This window comes from Protomyctophum parallelum (assembly GCF_964188405.1).
Source record: "Protomyctophum parallelum genome assembly, chromosome: 9".
Classification (NCBI taxonomy): Eukaryota; Metazoa; Chordata; class Actinopteri; order Myctophiformes; family Myctophidae; genus Protomyctophum; species Protomyctophum parallelum.
This window is the reverse complement of record NC_139706.1, coordinates 44,742,171-44,755,891: the sequence shown is the minus strand read 5'-3', so window position 1 is coordinate 44,755,891 and position 13,721 is coordinate 44,742,171. Positions and strand designations below refer to the sequence as shown.

Below are 13,721 nucleotides of genomic sequence, written 5' to 3'. Positions count from 1 at the left end.
TCTATTCAAGAGAACATGCGTTTTTCAACAGACTTACTGAATAAATACAATAGCTATTAACAGCCTTTGTATTATGGTGCAGACAATGCATTTCAAAGCACCCAGAGCGATATTAAATATATAGGTTACCCAAAAATACCTTTTTTCTATCAATTACACTCCCCATGAAGATTATTTTTGTCGCATTCCTGAGCCAATAATTTGATGATCGGCGTGGTCTCCGGTCTCTTACTGACCGATGGTGACCCGGTCATCAAATTATTGACTTAAGAATGTGACAAAAATACCCACTTCTTGGACATTTGGTGCATGCAATCATGCCATTAAGCTCAGGACACTATTTCTTTGTACATGGTATTGAATATTGATCATTTGAAAACAATGTTCGCAGTATTTTGAGTGTATACTTATACTGTATATCATGTCTTGTATATACTTAAATCTAGTTACTGTAGATATGTCTCACGAAGAGTTTGTGTTGAACTACAGTAGATTACAATAAAAATGTGTACAGAAAATAAAGCAGACTTGAATGTTATATTGAGACTATTGTTAACCCATTAAAACCAGGAAAGTCTGTGGCATTTTAGCAAGCACGACACAAAGTGATGCGCTGAGTTTGTATATTTGCTGTTGCGCAGAAACCAGCTTTGTCAAAAATATTAACTTCAGGAAATGGTTGGGGGCATGTTTTTAAAACAACACATATGCAGCATATGTGAATATATATGAAGTATATCGTATATAGCTTATATGTCCACATAAATGGATGGACATATACAGGCGGCCAATTTCGAATGTCGAAAAATATTTAACTTTGTCTAGGCCTCGTGGGGTGCATCAGCTAGGTTTGGAGGTAACGGGGTGCATAGCCCAAAATATTTGGGAACCTCTGTTCGCTAACCCATTAAGATCAGCTGAGGCCGATTCTACAAATGCCTACTTAATCGTTAGTTCTCTCACACATGCTGAGCTTGTATATCTGCTATTTTTGAATAGCCAACGCAAAATCTAAAATGACATGCGTTTAACGCTTTAATATATGTTAAATATGTTGTATTTCTGTAGGCTAATGATTGAATATTGGTCAAGTTGTCAGTCTGAAGGTAACCTCTAGTCTAAATATACTGTGTGTATTATTTTAGAATGATGAGCCAAATATCATTGCTTTGGTTTCATTACAATTACTTTATTAGAATATTAGTCAACCAGCGCCTCTCCCAAAATGCACAGACACACAATTATTTAACACACAGTTTTTATGTTTAAAGTCTTTAATTAATGCATTATTAAAAGAACAAAACAAGATCTTAAAACCTTTTTGGTGCTAGCCTAAGAAATGACAAACATAATCCAGGTAGTATTATACATTTTAACGTAAAACTAAAACAAAAAACAGAAACCTAACAAACGCTAAGACCACACTGCAAACAAAAAGCCCAAACTGAACGTGTGGTTGAAAAGTCATCAGAGCCTTGCAGATCTTCCCTTTACAGACCCAGGACAGGTTCTCCCTGTCTCCCTGTCCACACATACTCTTATGCTCTCGCCCCATAGAGCACAAATACCATAAACAAATGAAAAACAAATAAATAAATCATTTAAGGTAATCTGTGCCTGGACGAGTGGGAGACGATCACGCTGCAATGGCAGTTATTTTCTGATCCACTCTGAATGAACAACTTGTTACACTCTCAAGCTTTTTAAAAAGCTAACAAAGCTGGGATTCTGAAAGTTTTTCTTTTAATAAAAGTCTTTTCAATCCCAAGACCTCAAGCCAATCCTGAACAAAGTCCTCCCTACTAAGGAGACCTTATAGGGTACATACAATCCATTTCAGGCTCATGTTCTTTATTTGTATTCGAACGAACCACAATAATCTGTACAAAGAAGGCATCAAAAAACGCTATTCAATATGTTGTCCGGCCCCTGCAACCTCCCACCTGCAACCCCTTGTTGACCTGCTGTCACCACTGCAATTAAATATGTGAAGTTATGGGATATGGATACAAGGGGCTGACAGATTAATTAGTTTGAGCTAGAAAAAGTGAAGATGCATCGTTTCGATCTATGTAAACTCAGGCAAGGTGTCCAAAATCGTGTTTAAACCCGCCCCCTCCAATTGGCACAGATTGACCTATCTTTACATCCCTCACTCAGCAAAGACTGGCTGCGTAGAGCACTAGATGTCACCTCAAACGGGACAACTATTGGCTGTCTAGAAATTAATACAACATGAACAAGGTGTCTCAGTGCTAATCACATCTACAATAAATCTTCCACTTGGATGAGCCAAATTAGTCCAAATTGAATGACTCCATACTTCAAATACGTGCGTCAAAAAGTAAAAATATCCAACCTACAAGCACACAATGCATCATGGCACACTATGAGCTTGTAGATCTATTTTCACTAATGTTTGCATATTATGACCCAGAATAAGGGATGCTAGGGCTTGTGGTGAGTTTGTGTATATTTCTGTATGCAGCATGTGTGCAGGATTGCCAGATTCCTCCTTCAAGTCTTGATTGCCATGTATTGTCAAAGACAGGAACAGGATTAGAGCAACTCCCAAAATGACTTAAAAAGTGACCAAATTTGATCGCCTCAATTTCCTTTTTTCTCCTTTGCTGCGTTAGGGCAAATAATGGGTGGATAGTGTCATCAGAAAATAATCCAAAACAAGGATATTAGACATCCACAAGTGATCAATAATTGTGTAGCCCCAGTCTAATGTAAATTAGAAAAATGGTGCTTCTACGGTATGGTTAGCCATGGTCTTGTGTGAGGCCATTTTGTCATCACAATCCTGATTAACGTCCTAACATTTAACGAATGAATATTTATTTACCAACCAGAATGTATATCCTGGCTAACAGTGACTAGAAGTCCAGAACCAATTCTTCTGTAATGTAAATTCTGTATTGTAAATTATTCTAAATTGTAAATTGTGTATTCATTTATGTAAAGCTGTGTTACTTGCCCGTTTATTCAGCTAAACAAAAGGCTCGGTTCGCTTCTTTGTGAAGCAAGAGCCAACCGCAGCATGCTTTAGGGTGATTTATTATCATATTCAGTCATGTGAAACATCATAGAAATTATACAATATAAAAAAACCAAGGCTGCCTGACAACCCTTAATCTATGAGCATCTGTAAAGCTACAATCCCTAATTTCCATGTCCGTTGCGTCTCTCTCCAAACAGAGAGATAATTGCAACGATGTCCAAACTAACTTCTTCAAATAACTTTAAGGACATGTCAACCTGGGGTCCTACCAAACATCTGGGTCTGAATGTCTCAATAGAAAAGTAGGGAGACCACCTCCAACCAATGAAGATATGCTAGTTATATTATACCATACAGATTGGTTAAAACGTTTTATTCATTTAAAATAAGTTCTGGATTGTAGCTTTAGACACTTGACAGGCATGTCCGTTAATGAAGTAATAGTAATAGTGATTTCATTTCCTGGGAGAGGTATGAGACGAGTGGTGGCAAGGATATGCAGGCCTGAGACGCTGAATCAGGGGATGGCAAACTGAACAACCAGCTCTTCTTTCGCGTCCACCTTGATCTGAGATATTGCACTGTATGCATACGCTGCTATCTTGGACACCTGTAAGAAAAGAAAAAAGCGTGGTAATCCCTGTGAGGTTTGCCAAAACCAAACATGCATTTAAAAAAAGTTTCTACTATACGGCCACCCACAATGTGGAATGACGTTCTACAGAAAGTCATGAACGATCTCAACTCCCTAACGAAACTCAAAATAGCTGATGTACAAACTTGCAGTGTAGCACTTGTGCGGTTAAATTATTGTAATGCAATATTAACTATTTTCGCTGGGGGCCCCCTTAAGTGTCTTGCTCATGGACACCTCAACACATTGCTGAGGTCTGGAATCGAACCTCGGACCTTCGGTTTCCCAGGCAGGCTCTCCAAACATTCAACCATGGCCACTTCTTGGTTACCCATTCCCTTGTTCCGTTTCTTACTTCAGTTTGTTTTTTCCCGGACCACGAATGTTAAGAATGTGATTTAGACATAATGTTGTTTATATAGATGCTAGATTCACTTTAGATAAAAGCATCTGCTAAAATGCATCTCAAAAGAGTTAACCCATTCTGACCGGGCACCCATTTTGGTGTCAGCATTATGTTATGCTTTAGCTATTTAAAAATAGCAGATCTACAAGCTCATATCGCGCCACCGAGTGGCGCGATATGAGCTTGTAGGTCTGCTATTTTTAGAAAAATCGAAGAACGACTGACATTTTTAGAATCTGATCTCAGGTCAGAATGGGTTCATCAGACCAGTGTGTGTCCGGCGGAAACCTCGTATGAATCTGATCTCAGGTCAGAATGGGTTAAGTATAACTGACAGTGTCTGCATTTATAAAACGTGTTAACATTCACCTGCTGAACATCTGAATATGGCACCAGATCACTGGCCAGCACTTGGTGTGGCTGGCTGGTGAGAGAGGGCAGGGCATGGGCCTTCTTCTGCGGCATAGTGTTGATCAGCACTGCCAGCTTTGTACTGAAAGACAAACATACAAAACAAAAGCTTTACCCAAACAGAACCGGCATGTTATTTTTATTAACCCATTCTGACCTGAGATCAGATTCACACGAGGTTTCCACTGGACACACACTGGTCTGATTAACCCATTCTGACCTGAGATCAGATTCTAAAAAATGTTCTTCGATTTTTCAAAAATAGCAGACCTACAAGCTCGTATCGCGCCACTCGGTGGCGCGATATGAGCTTGTAGATCTGCTATTTTTAAATAGCTAAGGCATAACATGATGCTGACACCAAAATGGGTGCCCGGTCAGAATGGGTTAACCTAGTTTGTTTAAAGTGCACATTGTAAACTCTTTGCATGTATATTTTCATGATTTTTCAAATATAGCAGATCTACAAGCTTGTATATCTATTTTTGAATAGCCAAATGACACAGATGCTTTCCCGGTGTTAATGGGTTAAAAATAATGACCACATGAGTGAGCATCCACATGCCTGTATTGCCTTGCTTTGTCCATATATTCATGCTGCTCCATCCCCTGAGAGTCTGCGGCCGAGACATCGATGATGTTCCTACAGACAGAGAAAGCAATCAATCAATCAATCACATTGTCTATTCACTCTTTTGGTACATGACGGACAGACCATGGCCCTGAATTCACAGTATAGAGCAGTGGTTCCCAAAGTGGGGTACCTGAGGGAGTTCCAGGGGGTCCCCAGCTAAATGATAGTTTGGAACCAAATGGACACCTTATGGGTCTGTAACTCTGAGAGTGTACAAATGGAACCAAATGGACCAGTTAGGGTCCATTTGGTTCCATTTGTACACTCTCAGAGTTACATTCACATTGATTTTACAATATAAACTGGGGTCTCAGAGATGCCATTAAATGGGGGGTCCGTAGCCTAATACATGTCAAACTGGGGGTCCTTGAAATTAAACTGGTTGAGAATCACTGCTAGAGCCGTAAAATTCTTCTCTCATGGGGGTCCCTGGCATATGTTTTCAAATGGGGGTCCGCGGGCTAATTAGTGTCAATTTGGGGGTCCTTGACATGAAAAAGTTTGGGAACCACTGGTATAGAGAGCATGTCTTACAGTGCTGTCTTGGTGAGGATGGACGTCAGGAGAGCCTGTTCGTCTGTGCGTGCCGAGGGCACGTTGGCAGGACTCCAGTCGGTCCCGTTGGGGGGTTTACTGTCGGGGTTGGGATCGATCAAACGCTTATGCTCATCGTCTTGATCCTGCACGAACCACAAAACATTATTTATATTACAGTGAAAGAAAATGGAGGTTTTTAGATGTATGGGTGTACTATGTGTATATGGATGGATCTCTGAAGTATGGTGGTCTCTGACAGTAGGTTCACGTTGTGCCTGTGTACAGGCCAGGGACATATCTGTCCTTGGGAGTTGTGTCCAAAGCATGAAGTCTCTCCTTGCCAGTTGCCATAGGGTATCTCTTGTCCTCGTTATTATTATTTTTACTTTCATTAGAGTAGAGCCGTCTCTTTACAGTAGCTTTATAACGGTTATACAGCCTGAATCCTTTGGTAATTTGTATATCCCAAATGTCTGTATAATAATGAAACATTCTGTGAAAATATGTAATATTGAAATAATCAAACATATATATCTATATTAACAAGTGAGAAGTTGTCACGTGGCACAAGCGAACTAGCCAATGAAAAGATGTGCGCATGAAAACAGTTTGCAACCCCCCCCCCACCCCCCTCCCTCTTTGGCTGCTGTAATGTGATCTCCCCTATGGATCTCCCTCTCCGGCGTCTCCGCACTCCGCAGAGAAACCTTACCTCACGGATAGTCGCCTCACCATTTCGCTTATTCCTTCTAAATCTCTGAATTTAAAATATAGCTCGCTCAGCGAATGTCTTAGTTACATTAACATTGTTCTTATAAACTACTTGGTTTGTACCTAACTACTACGATTAGACAGATCGCGTTTGTTATTTCGCTACTGCCAGTACTTCTGATTGCACGCACACACACACACACACAACACTACCCCGTGTCCCACACACACACACACACAACACTGCCGCACGGATTTAAGCTGTCAAACCTATTTTGTTACAGTTAAATATGCCACAGACACTTACCTGTGCAGCTGATACAGCATTGTCATATTTAAAAGGCGCTTTATAGCTTCTCTCAGCTCAAAGCGTGTATGAATAAGGAGATAAATGAACAGCTGACGTCGGTGGGAGAAGACATCAGCTGTGTGTGTGCGTGTGCGTGTGTGTGTGCGCGCGCGCGCGGCGTGTGAGAGGGAGGTTAACAGTCAGCAACACGTTAAATTTCTACTTCTACTAAAGAAAGAGGCAGCGATGGAGCCATAAGTCCATATCCATAAATTCGGGGACATAAATTGCGCAAAATACTGTTAAACATGACGGCATCAGCCTGCTGCATCCTCCTGTGCTAAGCTAAATCATCATACAGAACAGTCAACACGGCATTGACCAGGGTTGCCACATTGACTGAGAGGTTAACAAGCAACCAGGTCTATGAAAATGTTAACAGGCCAGATCAAGTCAGAAAATCCGAAAAAGTCAGAAAATAAATCTAGAATAAGCAACAATATTGCTGACTGTCAAACATCATTGTCCAATGTTGTTTTAGAGCAGTGGTTCTCAAACATTTTCATGTCATGGACCACTAATATTCTATATATATATATATATATATATATATATATATATAATAATACACACACCGGTATATATACAGTGTACACAAACCGTATATCTAGGTGTGCCCCCAGATTTTTAGGCTATGAAAAGTGTGCCCTGGGACAAAAAAGGTTGAGTTAAGTGGTGCCCAAAAGGTAGATCACGATCTCGGCCAGCGCCAAAAATGCTCCCCGACAGCATAATCGGAGCAAATACCGGGCAGTGTGTATGAGCCATAACGTGTTGACTACACGTCACTACACTAATAAGGACACATAATAATAACTAATAACCCATCCGTTACTACATGTGGAGTCAACTCCCGCAATTTCCTTCTTCCCATAGTGCGCGGCAAAGTAACTCTGGGATGAGCGGCCGCGAAATTCTAGTATATATATATATATATATAAATAAAGGTGTTCAATGGGCATTGCTAAGACTGGTTGATTGGGCCACGAGTAGGGGTGGGTCCCGAACCTCGGGACCAAGCATGTACCGAACCCAAAGTGCTTGGGTACCAGGTACTCATTACAATTTCGGTTCTCTCCATCGGTTCCCACAGACACGCTGTCACACGCCATTTAATTATTTTCTACCCTTTTAATAGACGCGCAGGGGACAGATCTACAAGCCTACACCGCGTTGCATCAACGCCGCTTTGTGGCTGGGCTTGCAATGCAGATTGGCGGAGGCGGAGCTCTCTCTGCATGGAACTAGGCTCCTCTAGTCTACAGACGGACAGCTTTCCCAGCTTGCCCAGTCTAAGTTCGAAGAGAGGGGGCGAAAAACAAGAAAAACAACAAATGATAGCCTACTTTGGCAGCCCTTGTGCATGCAAATTTCTGTTGGTAGCAAACCACAGCATGCCTTTGTTTACAATGGTCCCTCCATTCGCACGTCAGCAAACCCGTTCTCACCTATCGGCCAGAGATGCACTCCCCCCCATTAGCGATGCTAATGGAGGTCAATCATTTAATCCACGCTAAACGCTGTGTGTGTGTTTGCAAACTTTGCGCGCTGCTCTCAAACATGCTTTTATTTGTTGTCAGTAGTTATAGCAGTAAGAGAAGTAGCCTACAACAGTATTGACCTGGGTAAATTCAGAATAGATAATATATTATATTTAAAATAAGGAAAACATAGCTCACTATATTATCCACAAATGGCTCAACTGTTGAATAAAGGAGGATGTTACACTACTCATTACATGTCTTAAATTGACATTGAGCTTTTTTGTTAAATAAACATTTGACCTCTTATTTAAGTTATTTTATACCATTTTGGAACCGAAATAGGGAACCGTTAACTCACTCAGTGCCACAGGACACTTTTGGACGCATCCCCTTTATGAACCGGAATCGATAAGCAGAACCGGAACCGGACTCACACAAATCCGATACCGATACCCATCCCTAGCCACGAGTGGCTCATCATCACACACTGCCTAATTTTAAGCTGTCTGTACTATGTTACGAACGCTATCAATAAAAACATCTACAATGGGATCTATTGTGTTTTCACTGTTCTAGTTTTGATCCAGCACCCCAGAGCCTAGATTGGTATCACAGATTTCTTGGTCTTACGTAGCCAGATGATCAGAGAGCTGTCTTAGGCCTCTTTTAGACGGTGACCATCTCCAGATAAAACGTCAAAGTCCCGTTGCATTCTCATTTATTATTGACCCTTTACATGAGAACACACACACACTTTATGAAAACGCTATAGGTGGCTGGCCAAATAGACCAGTCACCCCCCCCCCCCCCCCCCCCCTTCACGCAACCCTATCATCAGGGTTTTGGATGATGCTTCCAGACCAGAGGTGACAGACAGGCTGACAGGCAGAGCGTGCCATGGGATGGTTATATATTTTATAATACTACATAAACGCTGCTGCCTGCCACCTATCACAAGGCATTTCATTTACATCAGCCAACATGAGCCATGATGTCATAAGTTTTGCGGATTCGCCGTTTTGCCTGTTTATATGGAAACCGTAGGAAACGTTCTCAAAGATTTCCACTCTGGGAGGTGGTTACACTTGCGTTCTCCTGAAAACGCCGTTCTCGTTTAAGGGACACCAGCCAATTATACTTTATTTTGCCGTTTCCTAAGAACACCGTTCTCGTGTAAAGACCACCTTCGTCTCTTCTGATGCTTCTGGTATCATTGAAATTCAGTGAGTTGAAAGAAAATTATAATATGGTCTCTGTCGTTTGCTTGTCCAAAACGGTTGCTTTTCAGGATTCAAATTAAAAAGTAACAGATCTACAAGCACAAAACGCGTCGCTTGTGGATCTACTTGATGCTTTTGTGACGCTGTAGCATGATCAAGTAGCCGGGCATTAATAGTTTTCTCAGTGCATAAACTGAATCTTAACCTACATAAACATACTCTACCATAAAGATTGGAGAAAATTACATTATATTCGTTACATATTAGGGCGACTTTAAAAAGGAAAACATAAAATTGACTTTTCCCATTTTTGATTACACTACTAAAATCAAACCAACTACATCTAGTTTTATCCTGTCTTGATTATTGCCCAACAATTTGGTGCTCTATGCTCTACGGCGCGGCTCTGGGAGGAGTATTGTTGAGTGGATGCATGCTGCTGCTAGCATACTGTGTTGGGTGAAAGTGGATCAAAGGTTGGCTGCCTTGTAGCCTTGTGACATTTCTGTTCAACATCCATCATACTGGTAAACCTGCACATTTGTTGTGATACATACAACCCACCAATACTAGATATGGCTATGCCACCAGACAGGCTATGGGTGGTCACTTTCCTCCGTCTTTATCAAGAACTAATGAGCTTGAGAAAACTGTAATGTATAGAGAAGTGACCCATTGGAATGGGCTCCAGCCACATATAAGGTCAAGGTCAAGGTAAACTTTATTGTCCACAAGGGAAATTTGTCTTGGGCTTTCACCCCAGCTACAGCCACACATAAATCATCAATGACAACAAACATACATTACAGAGGAAGACACAACATTACACAATTGCACACATGATGTGGATAATCAGGCCTCACGTAGTTACCGCTGTTTCAGAGCCTCGTTCAGCATCTTAGTTGATGCTGATACAAACGATTTTTTAAATCTAATGTACTTCCACTTTGGTTCTTTGTATCTTCTCCCAGAGGGCAGAAGTACAAACTCGCCATATAGAACATGGGTAACATCACTGACAATTTTTTGAGCCTGTTTTAATGTAGCCTGCTCATAAATAGACTGAAGAGAGGGGAGTTGTCTTACCCCTATGATCTTCCCTGCAGTCTGCACCAATCTGAACAATTTGGACCTCAGTTGCACTGAGAGATTACCGAACCAAACTGTGATGCCAAACCTGACCAGGCTTTCCAAGACTGCTCGATAGAACACTAACATAAATCTTTGGTCAACACCATGAACCCTGAGACGCCGAAGGAAGTGCAGTCTTTGCTGTAGTTTACTACAGAGACTGTCAACATGTGTATTCCAAGTCATTGAGTTGTCAATACAGATCCCCAGGTATTTATATGAGGAGACCTGTGAGATGGTCGAGTCATGGATGACCACAGGCCTGTGGTCACCAATACTCTTGGGGTCAAATACCATCTCCTGTGTCTTCTTAACATTATATATGTATATATATAATATAGTTAGACAATACATAAAGCTTCAAAAAGAAAATGAAGGAAGCCGTAATTAATAAAGAGTTGTTTAGTTGGCTTGTTTAATGTTTGAACTAAAGTGTAATTGGATAGTTTGTAATTTTGTGGCCATTAAATCAAAGAGTAATTATGCTTAAGTAATAATTCATAGAATGCAGTTTTTTTGTTTTGTCTATTGGTAGAATTCCATTGTATTAAGTTGATTGTTAAGTGTGAATGTTTGGACCCCAGGAAGAGTAGCCTTCACTGCAGTGAGGATTAATGGGGATCTGTATAAACATTAAACACCAAAAACAACATATACTGTAAGTTCTAGTAGTAGTAGTAATATACATGTAGTCATGATGTAGATCTGAAATGAAATGTACAGAATAATAATTATGATTGCATTTCATGTTCACATGTCTCCCGAGTCTGGTGGTGCATGAGTTATATTTCCAGAGTTCTAGTGATGGCATTTGTGCACCACCATCATGTCATGTGACACACAGACACAGGGCTGCAACTATAGACTATGAATGACCTGACCTGAAAGTAAAACCAATAGACATGTGATTTTGAAGTAGACATGTATGCCTTGCCTTCTGAATCATGCACATTTGGTACTGTAGCTAAAGCCATATTATTATCACCCAGTATTATTTGTTTATAATTGTATTTATTATTATATCCTTAATGTGTACTGTCGCGTTAGGCCAGTCTCTTCAGAACATGCTTGTACCTGTATAAGAGTGAGAAATAACAAACCTCCAGATTCGTGAAATGGGTCACATTTCTACTGATCAAATACTATACTATAATGTACAATAACTAAATCCAATAGTAGTTGGTTATAGCCTTGAATTTAGATCATCAAACCATGTATTGTACACATTTTGACATTTGTGCATTGAAAACAGATGTCAAACACCTATGATAGTCTTTCTTGACCCAAGGCTAAATTAATTACACTGTAGGCCTGGCCTTTCATTATATTGTAGGCAAGTTTGCTGCTAGCCGTAGCAGCAAACTAGCCTATTTAACATTAGGGTTTCTTGTTCCATTTGTACACCCCCAGAGTCAAAGGAACAGATTAACACTTGCAAATCAAAGTGGTTGCATGGGCCCTTGTAGCGTCTACTAGCAATCTGATGCTTCTATCTTCTATGTAAAAAAAATAACTAGCTTCCCAAAAATCTTAACCAAAATCAATCACATATCAGTTTCAGGGGCCGTAAGAACCACTAAAACGCAACGATATCGATCGATACCATCTCCGATTAAATCAAATTACACCCGAGGACTGGAGGAGGAAGGAGAAGTAGAAGGAATAAGAAGAAGTTGGAGGAACATGGGTAGCATTAGCATAGTTAGCATCACCATCATTACCTGCTCTGTGGTCTCGTTCTCGCTGCTGTAGCAGCAACCCATGGCGTCTGTCCTCCTCCTCCTCGTCCCACTACAACTACACCACCTACACTACAACCTACAGTCACTCCAGCTTCACGACAAACACACACACGGAGAGTTTGTATGTTTGTTTAAAGTGTGTGTTTCCTTGTAGTATTCTTCTCTTCCAGCTGAGTGTCACACAGAATGGAGCCGGGGAGCCACAGTCACATGACAGCAGCTGCTCTCTGGACGCATAAAGCAACAACACTGCGACGTCACGTCCGCTCTTTGAGAAGCCACCGTCCCCCTTTTTGAAACTAGCTCGCCCTACATTCTACACACCCTCTGGTTAACTGGTTTGAGTATAGATATATAAATAATGCAGATGGCACTGGGTGGAAGGGGAATCCCGGTGCCGTCTCTATTTGTATATCTATGCTCAAACAGAGTGGAAGTGTGTAGAGCGAGTGGCGTGGATAGTTTAAAAAAGGGCCCTTATCCATGCCCAGATGCCCAGATCACGTGGCAGTGGAACAACCATCTCTGGGCTGGCTCATAACGGAACATTAAACTGGTAACCTCACCCTGGTTCTTTGACTATATAGAAGTGTCTATTTGTACGTCTCTAAATGTTTTGATGAATTGAACATGGTGGACCCTCTTGTAAACAAGTGTAATGCTTAATTGGGTCGTCCACTCACAGTTAACAGTGTTTGTATTGAGTTTGTGCTTGAAATGTACTGTAATTCTGCAAACTGTTAATAAATATTTCAATCAATCAATCAATGGCCTGACCTGAACTGTCTGAACATGTATTTTCTGTGTACTAAAGAGCTGGAGAGACAGGGACAATTCAATTCAATCTTTATTTCAGACTCAGGGTCCATATCACATACACAATGATAATATGCTACACAATAAAGAATAAAACAAAACAAAACGACAAATGACAATAATATATAGCAATGATTGATCAGAATTTTGCCATTTAAACATTTATTTTTAATTTTTAGGGGCAGGAGCCCATCTCCTGTTTCTGTAGCATGAGGCGGCTTGATGTACAAGTAGCCTACACCCCCTGGACAGTGGACATGATCATGTACAAGTACACTCCCTGGACATGATGCTAGTATATGTCGCAGGGACTTACCTCAATCGAACCAAGATCTCCCAGTCCCAGGGGAGAACTATATTTCTGCCCTGCAATGGGAGGGATTTTGGCTTATAGTTTTAGACTGCGTCGGAGGGGCGCCATCTCAAGCGAACTTGAGCCGACTCAGCCCTGTCCCAAGTTGCGACCCGATAGGCACAGAATAGTAAATCCTCGCCACCCCCTACAATGAACACAGCGTAGCGCTGAGTCCCTACTCCACTGACAGCCCGTCTCCCATTCACAAGCCGCAGCGCTCCTTCCAGCCCCTCCCTCCCAGGGCGGACACTCTAACCACAAGGCCATTGAGCTGGTAAATGGCT

The 13,721-nt window shown here is 41.2% G+C and overlaps 1 protein-coding gene across 1 annotated transcript; it reads right to left on the bottom strand.

Moving 5' to 3' along the window:
- Positions 1 to 2,611: 2,611 nt before the first annotated feature.
- On the bottom strand, positions 2,612 to 12,488 carry lamtor1 (late endosomal/lysosomal adaptor, MAPK and MTOR activator 1). The gene is made up of 5 exons (XM_083772719.1): positions 12,246 to 12,488; positions 5,627 to 5,772; positions 5,024 to 5,101; positions 4,417 to 4,540; positions 2,612 to 3,617 (listed from the first exon to the last, which is right to left on the bottom strand). Exons 1-5 carry the CDS (start codon positions 12,285 to 12,287, stop codon positions 3,525 to 3,527), a joined length of 483 nt encoding a protein of 160 aa, XP_083628845.1. The 5' UTR covers positions 12,288 to 12,488; the 3' UTR covers positions 2,612 to 3,524.
- Between the last annotated feature and the right edge of the window lie 1,233 nt (positions 12,489 to 13,721).